At 34.3% G+C, this 17,901-nt stretch overlaps 1 protein-coding gene across 2 annotated transcripts; it reads right to left on the bottom strand.

Moving 5' to 3' along the window:
• Positions 1-1,643: 1,643 nt before the first annotated feature.
• On the bottom strand, positions 1,644-9,010 carry LOC144448816 (developmentally-regulated GTP-binding protein 1). 2 transcript variants are annotated; one of them, XM_078139120.1, is made up of 10 exons: positions 8,886-9,010; positions 8,153-8,273; positions 7,683-7,727; positions 6,993-7,123; positions 6,388-6,457; positions 5,932-6,031; positions 4,646-4,901; positions 4,058-4,170; positions 3,416-3,634; positions 1,644-2,495 (listed from the first exon to the last, which is right to left on the bottom strand). In XM_078139120.1, exons 1-10 carry the CDS (start codon positions 8,922-8,924, stop codon positions 2,489-2,491), a joined length of 1,101 nt encoding a protein of 366 aa, XP_077995246.1. In that variant the 5' UTR covers positions 8,925-9,010; the 3' UTR covers positions 1,644-2,488. The 2 variants fall into 2 exon arrangements, with proteins under 2 accessions (XP_077995246.1, XP_077995247.1); XM_078139121.1 differs by lacking the exon at positions 1,644-2,495 and having other exon boundaries at positions 3,412-3,634.
• Positions 9,011-17,901: the final 8,891 nt, after the last annotated feature.

The following is a 17,901-nucleotide window of genomic DNA, read 5'->3' as shown; positions in this document are numbered from 1 at the left end:
TATGGTACGCCGTGATAGAGTGCCCTCACACATCGTCTCTAAGTAATCGTGACAACTGAGTTTTAAAAATTGTTATTTTTTTTATTCATGAGGTGATGAAACAGAAAATTACGGGAATCAGTTAACACCACAGGCAAGGGGTGAACCCATGAGCAATGGGTAATGCTCACAGGTGTTAATAGGAGAACTAAAAGCTCTGTAATCGCCTCGAGTAGGTTTGAAGGATTTCTTTTGTTCAAACATACGCCGACAGTTACCGAGTTTTCCGTGATTTGCTCTTCGGGAACAATCGGCCTTTGCTTTTCACGATGAAAACGACTTATTATGTAACAGTTGAAAAATGTCAGTTTCTTTGTATTGCCAATATCATATCAACATGTGCCCATGGTTCATATTTTAGAAGACTAGTTTTTAATCCAAAACAGAAAATTTAGAGGCGATTTTTGAACATTAATAAATATATCGGTAAAACTATCAGATACATTGAAATAATAACGGAACAGTTCGATAACTCAACTTCGTTTATTTTCGTACATTCTTGGGATATTGGTAATATCACATTGATAAGTGAATGACCGGACACAAAGGGGGTAACGACAAAGAGAGCGATTTAAAAGAAATTCATTTACACAATGTTGTTAGAAATTCCGAAAGAGGGACACCATATTTCGGGAGAAATAATCCTCCGTGGAAAACCAATAACTTGAATAAGTACAAATCGTCGCTTTTTCTTAATAAACACAATATATTTATTCAATCAAGCGTACGTTGCTATTATACATTGAAGGAAAGCACCACATTGCAGGGAAACCATTTCATATCAAAGTAGGACAGTCACTTTTAATTTAAATCTTAGGGATATTTTTTTCTTCACAATTTACTTCTGTTTCCGTGTTACCTTCCTGCATTTACCTCATCTGTGTTCGTCTACTTACCTTACATGTATAATTGTCTTCATTTACTTCTTTTACACCTCATCAAACTCTCATGGAAGTATTGTGATTGACGAGTATCTTATTCGCATGTTGGGGGTCGAAGCAGTTTATCTATTTATTTATTTTTAAATTTAAAATATAATAAAATTCCGACCCATCAACCTACCCTATTTTCTGAAGTCATGTTTAAAATTAACATGACTTCACTCACTGTACCGTTTATCAGAATTGTGGAGGATCGTACTATGTCAGTAGAGATTGTGAGTCAGGTTTGCTACTTGCATTTATCCTTTGTAAAGGAATATTCATTTCAAACATCAGGAGTGTACTCCTTGTAACTTTTGCACTCCACACACACACACACACACACACACACACACATAAACACACACAAAACATACATACACACATACCATGATACATACATACATACATACATACATACATACACACACATACACACACACATACATACATACATACATACATACATACATACATACATACATACACACACACACATACATACATACATACATACACATATACATACACACACACACACACATACATATACACACATCAACAGGTGGTCTTGCCTTTTTGCAACTAGAGATCATTCATAAACATGAACACTGGAATACACATCAAAAGTGGAATCTCATTCAAACTATTTGTACAGAACAACATGTCTTGGTTCTTATCATTCTCAATTCATAGATTGATAGTTTATTCCTGCGATATCACAATCAAAACAGAAAAGAACAAAACAAAATATAGGAGGTAAAATTAATGTGATCTAAAGTATGTGTTGATGTTCAACAATACCATAATTCATGTGCTAGAGTGAAAACCACGAACCCTGAAACAAAACGTCATCTGCCTTGACAAAAATCTTACCAGAATTGCTACATTTTATCATCTGGCCAGACAAAGATTTCAGAGGAGTTGAATCTGGCTGATTAACATTTCCACATATTGTCTGGCATGGCAAACATTGAAGTACAATTGTTACATTGTAGTCAATTGACTGTCTCAAAAATATCAGAATGAATACCACAACATTAGGTTTAATACCTTCACATGTTGGCCTTACATTATACATGTAACTGATAATGGTAGCTCACCATTGGCACAGAGAAAGTGCAGCAATGTGTTGCCCCAGACGATAAAATGTAGCAATGTGTTGTACCAGATGATAAAATGTAGCAATGTGTTGTACCAGATGATAAAATGTAGCAATGTGTTGTACCAGATGATAAAATGTAGCAATGTGTTGCCCCAGATGATAAAATGTAGCAATGTGTTGTACCAGATGATAAAATGTAGCAATGTTGGTAAGATTTTTGTCCAGCCAGGCAACATTTTGTTACAGGTTTCATAATTTCTGTCATGTATAGCAAGTCCATGAGAAACAATATCAGTGATGGAACTGAATATTTTTTCTTTCAGCTGCATTTATCCAGATATAAACCATTTACTATTGCATCTATTGTGTGGTATTCTGAATAATCCAATGGTCTTCAAAAGTTTGTCTGACCAATATAGTATGGTTAAATTCTGTAATAAATGAGATGAAAAGTACAAGATATTATGACATTTCTTTTAACACGTCCTGTTTAGGACAACCTAAAATATGAAAATAGCGAAAGTGGTATTGTAGCACAACTTAGGGATGATCACGCAATGTTTCACAAGCTCAATAAATGAACTTTGTTAATTTAGGACATAGATCCCGTCCCTAAATGAACATCAACGAGTGTGACATTGACACATTTATATGATGTAAACCATGGTGAAAATTATAGCGGCCACACCATTATGATCAATGTAAAAACATGATGGTAAACACATTAAAATACTACCCGGTAACCGGAAACCCAGCACTGTATATCACATTAGAAGTAAATTTTAATCAACTTATGAACATCGCAGTAGTAAATACAGAACCTGTTATCACTGAAGGTGTAAAAGTTTTTCCTAAATTTGGTTAGAAATGTGAAAATGAAGTTCACCAATTGCATTGATTCCAGCCCCCCCCCCCCCCCCCCCATAAACAAACACAGTTCGCTTGTGTGACATTGTGAGGTCATCCCTTATTACTGAAATAGACGAACTAACTTAAGTTTGTACTTTGCACTGATCAGTGATAGTTTTACATGAAAGTAGCAAGCACTCAGGAACCATGAACATTCATGTTCAGTTATTACATAATATTGTATATCTGCTGACTCCCACGAAGCAGATATGCAAGGAACCTACATTGAACAAGGAACATGGAAACGGTTTCAATTGTTTTTCTCAGCAAATCACACATAATGTTATTAAAAACTACTACATTAAATGACTCTCAAGAACCCTTTATTTTCTAGAGCGGTGCTCCACTACGTCAATAACGTGAGAATTAATGCCAAACTTACATCACAACATAGTATACTCTGCAGTGTTTTCAATCCAAATTTTGGATAATCTAGACTTACTTTTTGACAATTTGGATGACATCTTCATCATCAAGCAAGTGCTCTTTACCAACTTTCTGTGGATTGTGTTTCACTGAGGATCCCCATACCAGGGCATACTTGAATTCCTTCATGATGGCTTTGTGAAGGTTGTTACAGAAATCTTCCACACAGGATTGACCACTTTTCAAAACGACTGGAGCTTCGTAGTCTGGTAACTGACCTTTAGGTTTGGTGTAACTGTACAGTGACAAATGTAACAATATGAATACCATGTTGCCCTGACAACCAATCAATAAGACCTGCTTTGAGTGTGAATGTGGGTGTGTATTCAGTGTTCACACTATCTTTATTACAGGGTGATTATATCCACATAACCAAGGCAATGTTATCACTCACTTGTGTAATCTGTCACAAGCAATAACTAAAATGGTTTTACTTTGTGTCGATCTTAGTCTGCTGATACCTTGTTTTCCATAGTAGTACATGTAATTTGACCGACAATAGGAAATTGAATGAGGGATTCTAGTTAAGTATTATTATTCTTATGGGGACAGCAACCAATTTGTGCATTCTTGGTTTCATTGTATGTTTGATTTCAAATGCTATGAAACTTAGACTAGACGGGAGGTTCTATAAGTGTTATTGTTGTGAATAACTTACATTCTAACAAGGTCAAGGTATTCCCATATCTTCTCTAGTAAATCATCAAAGTTCCATTTATGATGTGCTGATATAGGTACAGTATGTGGAATCTTGTAGATTATATCCAATTCCTTGGAAATAAAACAAAGATTAACAACTTCTTGTTTTTTCAACTTTCAACTTAAATTGTCCTTGTAATTAAAATGACGTTATAGCATGTTCATTCTCTGTTTCCCTTCAAAAACACTTTGAAATTACATTTCTAGAATTCATTGTTAAAGTGGCCATATGGATGAGGATTGGGTATTTAGTTTGGATTTTTAATTTATAAAACAATTTTATCATGGCTTCCTACTTGAAAAATGAAAGTGAAACAACATTGACCAAGTCTGTGTTTGTAACACAATACATTGCAAAAAGCTAAAAAATGTGTAAAAAGTTTGTAACTGTATGTACAACAATAAATATTCTACATATGTTTTTTTTTTGCAATTTATCGAGTTTTGTTAACATCGTTTTCTCAAGTAGGATTTGCATCGATGTGCGATGCATCTTGGAACTGGTAACATATCGATTCTCTACACCAAGTATAAAGTCAATACTTACAGGGACGGAGATCTGATCAATTTTATTGAGTACATAGATACATGGGATAAATGCTCTGTTGCCTTCTATCACATCAATCAAATCATCAGTTGTGGCATCGGATCGTAGAGTAATATCAGCATTGTGAATTTTGTATTCCGACAACACAGTCTTAACTAAGTCTAGATCCAGTTGTGATTGTGCACACGTTGCTGTCAAGTTAACACCACCTTTTTCTTTCTTTCTAAATGATATATTAGGTGGAGTTTTATTTAACCTGGAGAAAAAAGAATGAAAATATGTCACTTTAACATTTATTCTGTCACAAGGGAAACGATAGTATAACTGACAATGATTGTAACAATCAAAGACAACAAGAAGATTATTTTCTAAGTAACAATGTTGTTTTCAGATTTGCTGTCCCTATAGTAAAGTTTCTGTGATTGAACTTAATTTTGAAATTTGGGGCTCTTCTCTAATACTTAGGACACAGTTTTGTAGGGTTGTGATGACACTACCATTGGGGTAACAATGTATGTAGAAGTCTCTATCATGTTGTGATAATCCTACCAGACAGGCATATAATGTATACTACAAATTCAGTCACTAACAAGCCTTGTAAAGGAAGTGTGTCTCTGCATATCTTGATCTGATCAATGTTCAGTCATCTTGGCCACTAAAGACACTTTGCGAACCACTATTCCAGATTAAGTTATATTTATATTACCCTGGTAATTGAGCCTTCGGTTTTAATACTAAGACAGACACAAACCAAAACTGTTCTCACAACATGTTGATACAAACAGTGATAAGCTATTGAATGGATGTTGGTTTAATTATAGTCTCAGTAGGGAGGCATCACAGAGTTTTATTGACAGAGTTCCATGAACTTGGAGTGTACTGTTTAGAGACTTCCAATATTACCAATAGCTTAATCACAGGGTGATTACAGTCGCACAACAGCAGAGGAACCGCTATCACCCACTTGTGTAATCTACTACATTGAAGAACAAATAGATTTAGTTTACATCTATCTTAGTAAACGGAAGGCTGGATTACCAGTGGTCATATTTATCATTTCAAAATCATATCAAAAAGTGGCAAGTTATCCTCTAGTAGAACATAAGGTGACACTTGTTATTGAATGGAATGGTCATTTAAACACAAACAAATATCTTTGTACGATTCTCAGGCTGAAATAGTGCCATAGACTCTACATTACTGTACTACATCATCATGTACAAACCAACTGATCTCATAATCTCCTTAGTACCAGTAGTAAATAAACCTGAGATATATATTCTCACCTTATACCAAAACCTTCAAGTTCTTTTTCTATAATTCTTTTATGTTGCAAAGGTTTGAGTACATCTAGTACAATCAGAATTAAACTACAAGTTCTGGCAACTGAAAGAAATACAGAATAATGACTCTAATTAACAATGAGAGTGACTGCTTTCATAGTACACAAATAGCATGTATAACTGACCATAAATCAGTGCTGTATCCCGGTAATACTTTATTACAGTACATGCAAAGTAAATATTTTGGTAATAATCAGTTTCATAAAATAATACTATCTGTCAAAAATCACAAGTTACTGGGCAATATAAACTTCACCTATCCTGCTATCATTATAAGAAGCAGCTATGTGAAGCAATGGCAAACTAGTATGTGTATGGTTAAGCAATACTCAAGACCCCCTATGTCATGAATGCGTTAGTAGTACACAAGACCCCCTATGACTATATCTATTGTATCACCTGCAATAACTTGTCTTCCTCTTCCTTTACCATCTTTAGCGCCCTCTATAATACCTGGAAGATCTAATAACTGAAATTCAAAAAAATATGAAAATTGGTATCAAACATAATTATTAATATAAAATAGTTATTTTAAGTATGTGGACAGAATGTCATTAAATTAAAGTATACATTGCAAAGGTGTCTGGTTCTTTCTACTTTCTGGAAATTGATTATATGATATATACACATTGCTACCGTTATTTAATAAGCATGACTTCTACCCAGTTTTCATCTTATTTTTAGGGTTCTCTCCAGGCCCAAGGTTTGCAGTCCAAATTTCTTGAAAAATGTTAACAATGTATATGAAAATTAATTCTTGTGTTATGTGTATTTCACTTCAAAACACAGTCGATCGGTTGGTCAGTCAATCAATTAACTTTCTATAGCGCCGATTTTCAGAGCAATGTTCTCTTCAATAGTGCGGAATGGCTAGAGCACACCATAGGAGTTTAGTTTTGAGACAATCTTCAAATACATCATTACCGTCTTTACAGAACTATTTCTCTATTTGGTAGAAACACATAAAATCATTGAGTTTGATCTTTTCATAAATCCAAACTTACTTGAATTTTTGCCCCTTTATACCTGATAACACCAGGTACAGTGGTTAACGTTGTAAACTCATAAGCAGCTACCTCTGAATAGACACCAGCCAGATTACTTAGAAGTGTAGATTTACCAACAGATGGAAATCCTGATAACCAAACATCAACACAGATTTTAAGTCAAAACATCAACCAAACTTAGATTAGTTTGATAAATAAAATAGGGAGTGATTTCCTTGTTACATAAAATTTTATAAATTAATTCTAAAGAGGCATGTCTTTTATGTTAGTCAGTTTTAGTCCTCATCTTTGTAGAGAGAGAACATTTTTACCTCTGCTCCACGCAGCTGATATATAACACTTAAACGGCTTTGTAAATAAATTATATTAAATGAACACTGATATCAAGTGTCACTCTTCCTAGATCTTGGGTTCCACTCGAGCTTTGCCAAGTAATTAGGTCTGAGTAACATCAGTTTTAATAAATCATGTCAATTCACATGTTTTTGGGGGTAGTTTTTCACCAACGTATAATCATACATTGATTCTTTACATGTCAAGTTCACTGCAAGGTTGTTTATCTACAGTTCACTGACATTGTTTCAAGTAATTTTCAACCCATCATGACCGTTACTACAATAAGTTCTTAGTTACAGTTACATACATCTTTATTACTTGCTGTGAGACGTTATATGTAAGTAAACTTACCAACAAAGCCTATCCTGGCATCTCCTGTTTTTGCCACATCAAAACCTGTCAAATAACACACCAATACATGTTATAAGTATGACTTGAGGCATGTAAACTAAATCTTTGAATCCTTGTCGTCATAGCGATAGTCAAGTAATTAAACTAAAAAACTACTGAAGCAAAACATGTCACTCGTTAAACTCTACACTTCATATAATTTGAATTCTAAACTAGTGACTTCTTCAAACCGACATTTTTGAAAAATAATAACACTTTATTCCAATTTTGTGCTGAATTGTCCAAAACTATTTTTGCATTTGGGAAGGTCAAGATCATTTTGTTCATTTTGCTTTGTGCTGCAAGAATGATTGAATTGGCAAACAATACCAATACAGTACACAACAGCCTCACTGTGTTACATACTTGACCTCACATAACCTTTGTAAATCTATTTGAATATTCATGAGTATGTAAATGAGATACCTTACCTTCACCAGTACCACCACCACCTCCCTTTGGAGTGATTAACTCTCGTCTGAGTTTAGCTAACCTTGCTTTTAAGAGACCCAAGTGACCCATTGTTGCTTTATTTCTCTGTGTACGGGCCATCTGCAAAAGTAGGATCACAAATCAAAAATTTAGTGGAAAAGTAAGAAATTGGTACCAGATTTAAGTCTGGCATTTATTCTTGAACGAGAATCTAATAGTTTACTCACTTGGAGTGTTGAAAACTGAAAACTTTATTTTGAAAAAACATGAAATCAACGTATGTATTATATACACCAAATATAAAAGAATACGATATAAAACAAGGAAAAACTACACAACCACCATATTAAATATAATTAACAAAGTGTTCAAGAAACTTCTATGAATATGAAAACCATAGCGGGCGCTATATGATCTCCCGGAACAGAAATATTTCACATATTTTTTTTTAGGAAAGGGGCGGAGGAAAACATCATAATTTATCGACAAGTTAAGTATTCAGTTCGTTCCAATATTCCTAAAATGTGTTGATTGAAATTATCATATTATGTCGTTGATACCAACACAGATGAGAATGTATGGTACAGTATGTATTATTGTGAATGTGTTTTTCGATACATTGTACCACACCACACGTGTGTTGTCAATCTGACAACGTATGGTTCTCGATTACAACATTACAAAAAGACAACGCTTACATCTTAACCCGGGATTCATTAACCTACTACTTACTTCAGCCTCGATTTCTGCTATCCTCTCTAAAATACCCATTTTTAGGCAGGAATCTGCAACTTTCGCGGGGATTACACAGGTGACGAGTATAAAGTTGGTGTCAGATTCAGATTCAGATTCTGCTAGCGTCATATTGAGCGTCAGATTCAGCGTCAGATCCGAAGACACCCGACGGACTCAATCAAACCTGAAATAATACTGTTGAGACTACAGGGAAAGATTCCGCTTCACAGCCTTTTGATGGAAGTTGGAATGTCTCTGCTTGCACAATTTTTATTTGGGAAAAATATGTGAAATAGAGTTGAAATACTTGCAACCGAGACATTGATAGCCCCAAGTTCAGCCACTGTATGTTCGTTGGTTGATACGTTTTGCCAATAATGTACATGGTCTGGTAAAAGTTAAGTTTACGTATGTAATATGTTGTCATTTTTTAAAATTTGAATTTAAAATTTAAAAATTGTGCAAGCAGAGACATTCCATCTTCCATCAAAAGGCTGTGAAGTGGAATCTTTCCCTGTAGTCTCAACGGTATTATTTCAGTTTTGATTGAGTCCGTCGGGTGTCTTCGGATCTGAGGCTATCTGACGCTGAATCTGACGCTCAATATGACGCTAGCTGAATCTGAATCTGAATCTGACGCCAACTTTATACTCGTACACAGGTGACGGAAATACGGAAGTAGTTTGTTTGTTCGTATCTTCTTTTCTCCTAACTAGCGCCCTCACAGTCATATGAAGTAAGAATAAACACCATTTGTTTTTACATGTAATACTTGTCATAATATGAGAGATTGCCATAAATGTTGTCTCGTTATAAAAATGGAAATGCTTTTAAAAAGATGAAATATTTCTGACAAACTATTTATGGACTTAAGATGATTGCCAGAGATACATGCATCCCTCTATGTTTGTCAACACTTCATCACAAAACTTCTGAATGTTATGTTAAAAACTTAAATAGCAACTGTTTTTCTTTTGATTAAAAAACAGTATAAAAATGCAGTTTTTACATCTATGAATAGACAAACTAATATGAAATAATATAATCACAATATAAATACATAAATATAATTGGCCAGTAAGGATTACTTAGTTAAATACATTCATGTAAATTATGTCCTTATTCCAGAATAATCGTTTCAGTTCAATAGTCATTGCCATTAGCCAATATTACAGGGAGGGTGAGCATGAAAGCTATGGGGAAGCTAGGAGCTTTCCTTTAGGATGGCAAAAGATCAAATCTATGTTCCCTTCCATGATTATGCAATTTTTACCGATTTCCATTCTCACAATCCAGAGCTGTTGTTTCTTCCGCGACACTGAGAAATAACAATATAATGGTGTGTCTTGGATGATGGCGTAAAAGAGGTGTGATTTACCACGATGCATAGTTCCTGTTCATAGAGAGGACTCCAATACCACACCATTACAAGTTCAAGGACAGTGCCTTTTTGATAGTTTACAAGATTGCAGACATTTTCATTGTGATAGTTAACAAGATTTCAAACAGTTTAATTGATGGTTAACAAATTTGAGGACAATTTCATTGCATTAAAGCTATGCTGTTAATGGAGACCAAAGTGTTCTGTTAACTGGAATTGAGACCATGGTTGAAACAATGGTACATCCCATATAACCTTTGTACATGGTAGTACACATCTCCAAGTTACATACCTTACACACATTCAAATTCTAATCACTTGGATCTCAATCACTCCTGATCAACCATTACCATCAAGTTTAAGACAAATAGACTTGAGACACAGTTAATGTACATTGATTTATCAAATGCTGTATTCCTTTCCTTTTTTTTAATTATTACAGTAACAATACAAAGACACTTGGAAGAAAGACAACTGATAAATGTCAATGAAAATGACAAAAACAAGGAAAGTGCTGTACAATAGTGGTGATATTTGGCTCAATCAAGTGCAAGTGCAGAGAGAATACTGTACATCCACAAAAAAGTTTCACACTGGAGAGATTTCGTGAAATACATATATTATATGACATTATATGACTGCTGGCAGTTCATTTCTAATGGATTGGATGAAATACAAGCTTTTATCACCAAGGCTCTGCATTTTAGGAAGACAACCACATGCAAATCAAGAGAGGGAATAATAAATACCATCGTACTTTCTACCAATGTTCTGCATTTTGAGTGTGAAATGAAAAGCACCTACAAAAATTCGGCCTGATTGGTTAACTTTGAAGCATTTGAAAGCTTCAAAATGATCGGTTGTTGATATGAAGTGTTTACAAGGTTCATACTTATTGGTTGTTGAATGTACAGCATTTACAAGATTTATCCTAAGTTCATCCAAATTGGTATCTTTTAATTTTGTTATATTCATGCGACATAACGTGACGTTGTGGGTTGATCCCATGAGAAATCCTGCATATGCTGCACGCAACTTCAACATATTGAGATGAAAATTGACAGTAAACTCTACTTTGCCTCATATCACTTATTACTATAGTGGCCTCAAACAAGTCAATAAGCAGAATCTCGCTATTAAGCAGGACATTTCTAAAGTGAAGACAACAAGGACATTCTCCTTACTGTATTTCTTGAAGAGTTCTACGTACCCTACTACAAAAGGAACAACTCAGAACCAAGAATTGACAAATTTCATTTGGTATTTATGTGAAAAGTTACTTAATATCTTTAAAACCTCTCCATTATGTATAGTTTCTATGAAAAGACTATCAAATGAGTATAAATGCTTCAACAACATAATTTCTTTGGATAAAATTATGATCTCAAATAAATATAAATTTAAAAAATTACGTGCAGGATTCATACTTAATCACTTAAATTTTCCAGCCCTGTCCAGTTATACTTTCAAGGACTTTTTCAGTCAATTACTGTCATTCTCCAGCTGTATTTTTCAAATAAAATGTACATCTCACTAACAAACTACTATTTAAATTGTTCATCACTTTATGGGTGATCTGATAATAACTTTCATTTTCTGGAAACTTCCCATAGTTTTCAAGACCTCAAGAACTTTAAAGAAATGCTTTGAAACTCCTACATATCCAAGGAATGGGAAAATCCTAAACTTCCAAGGAATGATTTGAAATTCCTGGACTTCCACAGAGTACTTTTGAAATTCCTGGACTGGACTGGAAATTTAATGATGTTACACAAGCCACAATGTATGAACCATGTATATAATTGTCAGTAGTTTTGTCAGGTGTAAAATGAAGAAGTAACATTGCTTCAATTACCGGTATTAGCATTTTAATACATTCACATATGAAATTGAAATCAAGAACAAATACCAAGATATTACAAGATATTATACTTTTTTGTCAAGTCCCACGGCTGTCTTTAGCCATGTTGGTTCAAATCAAAACCTTCAATACTGAAGTGTTAATCAACAGCATTTCATACTACAGTCAAAGAAATAGAAGTCATAGAAAATGTAGGACAATAGGAAATATAAATGCAAATTATAGGAACACTGAAGGAAATGATATGCACTTCAATAGGGACAGACACCTTTCACGTATTACTAGCTATATGTACTTGGTGACAAGATTATGTGCTTTCATCTAACCCATCTATGCAGCTAGACACACAAAACGTTGACTTAAGCTTTGAGACATCTCTAGCTGTGTTCACACTACCAAAATTAGTCCCTCAATTCCTATCGTAGGTGTACATAAGACTTGGCCCAGTTTAGAGGCTGTGTAGACACTCATGCAGATTACAGTGCTCTACACCTCTGCAGAAGTGCAGCACCTAAGAGAGATATTTAGGACTCCTGAATTTGCTGTAGATGTGAACTTTGTTTATTTCCAAAGTTCAAAATCCTTCAAATAAATATAAACATATCCAACCTGTGGCAGGATGTCCTACCTTTACAAATGTAAACATGGCTATTAACGTAACTCGGCAGTCAAAGCAACAGTTTGAGGAATACAGCCTGCAAATGGTTCAACCATGTTGAACTGAACTGAACAATATGGCTTGGCAAAATTTGAGGTTTGCTACACACACAGCCTTTAATGACAAAACGTTCCCTTCCCTCAATAACATAATATGTGAACATGTACAATTGATATTAAAGTGAAAATATTTATCTTGATATTAAAATACCTCAATAATACTAGGTATAGGATCTATTCTGTGCATGGAATTCCACTATGAGTTCCCACATAGATTGTAGATGAGCTAATTGGGGAACCCATTGTAGATCTCACTGTACGGAATAGGTCCTCAATCAAACAAAACATATGAAAACTGAAGATATCACATCTATACAATAAATGAAAGGCTTGGATATTTCAACATCTTGGTGAGATTATATTTCATTATAAAGTAAATTTATATTATTATAAACTGTATTGCGTATCATAGTCAGACTGAACTTGAGGAACTGGTGATGTATGCAAAACTATACCCAAACTAAAGTATTTCAAACTGAGCCCCACCAAACTTGGCCTGTCTACTCATTGCATCTACAGTGACTTCACTATACACTTGTTCTCTATCCAGCTTGTCCTGGTAGCAATTTCAACCCATATTTTAAGCCACATCCTCCAAAGACTTATTAGAATGCTTACATGTATAAATGGACACATTATCAACATTACATGTAAATCATCACACTTGTTCATTGGAGTTCAATGTTCATTTACATAATGACCACATTTGAATAATCAAACAGTCTGATGTAATAATAATCACTCCTCATTGTGACCAATCAGCTTAAGTGGACATTTCCAAAACTCAATAACAGGTTGGAATTGCTACCAGGATAAGCTGGATGGAGAACAAGAGTAGCAGTCAAAAATCCAGCCATCATCGTAAACAACTAGCTTTTTTACAACAGCAGTTAACAGATGCCCCCTTAGTTGCATCAGCGAGGTTTATAAAACATAATGTATGATTTGGAAAGGTTTGTTTGCACCATTGTTACTTCATTTGGGGTCAAAGTCTAGTTTGTGACTTAAAATGTTATTCATGAAAACTGATAGGCTGAATTATCATAGAGAAAATCAACTTCACAATGAATATTTTTGACCAATTTTATCCAAATATTTTTGTTTAAATGTATCATTCATGGCACATTAATACTCCTATGCTGAATACATAGTTTTATTTTATGATTTCACATTTTATGACGATAACTTGGTATCAAACCATTTTTACATTAAAGAATTGTACCATTTCAACTTTTAGTTACACTAGTCTTGTTTTTTAATCATAACGACAGGTTAGCTGAGTACGCCGAGTCAAGTCTTGTGAGGATGTTAAATTTGACTATAGTTTTCCCACAGCCTGGTGTCTCTCCACAGTTACAGTCTCCCCACATTATTTGACTCAACTATCACTGGGTATATGCTTGAAAACAGTTTTGTTTGAAGTTGGATGGTTCATGTAGCATTGCTTTTTGAAGTGGAAGTCTAGCATTGGTTTATATGTTGGAATATAACTTGTCGCTACATCCATCAGAAATGTACTTACCCCTGTACAAATACAGATATCAAAAGGGTGGTCTTTTTAAATGATGCAAGTCATATATAGCGCATTTGGGTACATCAGCAAGTTTACTAGAATATCTATTTCTATTTAAGTCTTGATAAACTATGGGACAGGGTAACATGATTACATAAGAGCCATATTGCTGACTGCTATGACAATGCTATTGTCATATACAGAGATATTGTTGTGTACTGCGTGTGCTGTGCACTAGACTGTGATATTGTTAAGGACTATGACAGTGTCTCTCATGTACTATGACAACGTTGTGTACTATGACAATGTTGTGTACTATGACAATATCTTGTACTATGATAATGTTGTGTACTATGATAATGTTGTGTACTATGATAATGTTGTGTACTATGACAATGTTGTGTACTATGACAATGTTGTGTACTATGACAATGTTGTGTACTATGATAATGTTGTGTACTATGATAATGTTGTGTACTATGACAATGTTGTGTACTATGACAATGTTGTGTACTATGACAATGTTGTGTACTATGATAATGTTGTGTACTATGACAATGTTGTGTACTATGACAATGTTGTGTACTATGATAATGTTGTGTACTATGACAATGCTGTGTACTATGACAATGTTGTGTACTATGACAATGCTGTGTACTATGATAATGTTGTGTACTATGACAATGCTGTGTACTATGATAATGTTGTGTACTATGACAACGTTGTGTACTATGACAATGTTGTGTACTATGATAATGTTGTGTACTATGATAATGTTGTGTACTATGACAATGCTGTGTACTATGATAATGTTGTGTACTATGACAATATCTTGTACTATGACAATGTTGTGTACTATGACAATGCTGTGTACTATGATAATGTTGTGTACTATGACAATATCTTGTACTATGATAATGTTGTGTACTATGACAATATCTTGTACTATGATAATGTTGTGTACTATGACAATGTTGTGTACTATGATAATGTTGTGTACTATGACAATGTTGTGTACTATGACAATGTTGTGTACTATGACAATGTTGTGTACTATGATAATGTTGTGTACTATGATAATGTTGTGTACTATGACAATGTTGTGTACTATGACAATGTTGTGTACTATGACAATGTTGTGTACTATGATAATGTTGTGTACTATGACAATGTTGTGTACTATGACAATGTTGTGTACTATGATAATGTTGTGTACTATGACAATGCTGTGTACTATGATAATGTTGTGTACTATGACAATGTTGTGTACTATGACAATGTTGTGTACTATGATAATGCTGTGTACTATGATAATGTTGTGTACTATGATAATGTTGTGTACTATGACAATGCTGTGTACTATGATAATGTTGTGTACTATGACAATATCTTGTACTATGACAATGTTGTGTACTATGACAATGCTGTGTACTATGATAATGTTGTGTACTATGACAATATCTTGTACTATGACAATGTTGTGTACTATGATAATGTTGTGTACTATGACAATGATTTGTACTATGACAATATCTTGTACTATGACAATGTCTTGTACTATGACAAAGTCGTGTACTATGACAATGATTTGTACTATCATACAATGTCGGGTACTATGACAATATCGTGTACTATGGCAATGTCACATACAATGACAATATGACAACGTCATGTACTATGACAATGGTGTGTACCGTGACATCATACATCAAAGACTTTTGTATACAAATTACCAATTTTTAAAAAGAAATTTACGATACACTTAGTCAAGAGGATGTAATGTATGACTTCAACATCAAAGAAAGACTATACACAACTTTACACTTTTACATCAAAATTATGCACCATGTTAATAGATTCTGTAGTAGTATTTTTTTCAGTAGACAAGACAAGCATGGCAGTAACAATATCTATTTCAATATATAAAACAAAGAGATGTGTTATGTCTAGGAAAAGAAAGAAAAAAGATTTTATGTTAGACTATAACAGATTTCAGTACACAATAATGGTTCTGAAAATTACAAAAGTATTAGGTCTTGTCAGATAGTGCAATATATACAGAAGTCCACACCTAGTATTACCAAGCTCCTACACAGTGCTACCATAAAAAAGTCGACCTCCACAACTTCCGGTCCAACTTTCCAAAGTAGCGCTGCATTCAGTGGGGGCCATATTGGATTTTATCATAAAACCAGTGTTCAAATATAAATAGTAAGAAAGTTATTTACAAGAAGATTTGTTGATAAATGATACAAATTTTCAATAACTTTTCCTCTGTGGTGAAATTTCTAAATCAATGGAACAGATTTTGACAAGGTATACACAGGATTGCTGGCCGCTGGTTGACATACAACTACAAAATTTGTATATATATGTGACACCAGCTTTTGGTGGAATTTTTGTAACTTAACAGAATGTATTTCAAAATTGAGGCAATGTATTCTATTTATGAATTAATTATTATCAAAACCTCCAAAGGTGTGTGTCACAGTATCCACTTCAAAAAGGTGGCAAACGTGTAATATAAACTCTGTGATAAGGCAAACATGGCACCACTGAAGGCAGCGATAGATTATGGGATATCGATGCGTAGGAGCTTGCTAGTATTACCTGAAGAATGTACCTGATTACCAAAATCCAAATTGTCGGCTTTCAGGCACATCTACAGCACGTTTCAAGTTACCATTCACCGGCTCTGTTTGATACAACCATGCAGAAATCAATAAGAACCATCATAATCTACACTTAGATAGAAAAGTTGCAATTTCTTGCTACTTTTTGTCAGTTACGAAATAAACCATTTAAACGTACTGCAACTACATGCAGACATGTGGGTACCACTGTTTTGATTATCTCGTGGTGGCACATTAGTTCATTTCACTTTGACAAAATGTCACAAGAAACTGTATTCATTCAATCTTGCTATCTTGAAGTGTAGCATGTGCAGTTTCCTATTGGTTTCTGCATGGTTGTATCAAACAGAGCTGGTGAACAGTAACTTGAAACGTGCAGTACGACTATGTTGATCTATACATAACGATGGCAGGCAGTGGGGAAAAAAACATACAAAGTACAAAATAGTAATGTTCGGGTTGGTACTCTAAGCCTTTATGGTACATTTGTAACTTTTATAATGACAGCGAACAATTTCAAACATTCCATCTTGCTGTTCTAATTTGTAGTGTCTCATCTCCATTGTCTTGAAAAGTGTAAGTTACTCATTTTACGCTACTGCACTAAATTGCAAACATTTACAGAAAAATAATCTTCCCAACAATTTGGGGTAATTTAGGACTATCCTTCTGATTTTACAACATAATGCAGAAAAAAAAATTGAGCCTGTTTGGCAATGTTGTTTTTTGTTTTAATTCATTTATTTGACTGTGTGTCTCTGTAAACATCTGACATTATGTTGGAAGGCTGTGTCAGCCTTGGAGTTACTTGTGAAGTGTAGGAAGGAAGGGTAGTACAAATTTGATCACACTTGTCTCTACAACGACAACAGAAAAGCACAGCCAGGGAAACATACTGTGTGTTTACA

The sequence above is a fragment of the Glandiceps talaboti genome, chromosome 18 (genome assembly GCF_964340395.1).
Source record: "Glandiceps talaboti chromosome 18, keGlaTala1.1, whole genome shotgun sequence".
In the NCBI taxonomy this organism is placed as follows: domain Eukaryota; kingdom Metazoa; phylum Hemichordata; class Enteropneusta; family Spengelidae; genus Glandiceps; species Glandiceps talaboti.
The sequence above is the reverse complement of the archived record's forward strand: the minus strand, read 5'-3'. Positions and strand labels throughout refer to the sequence as shown.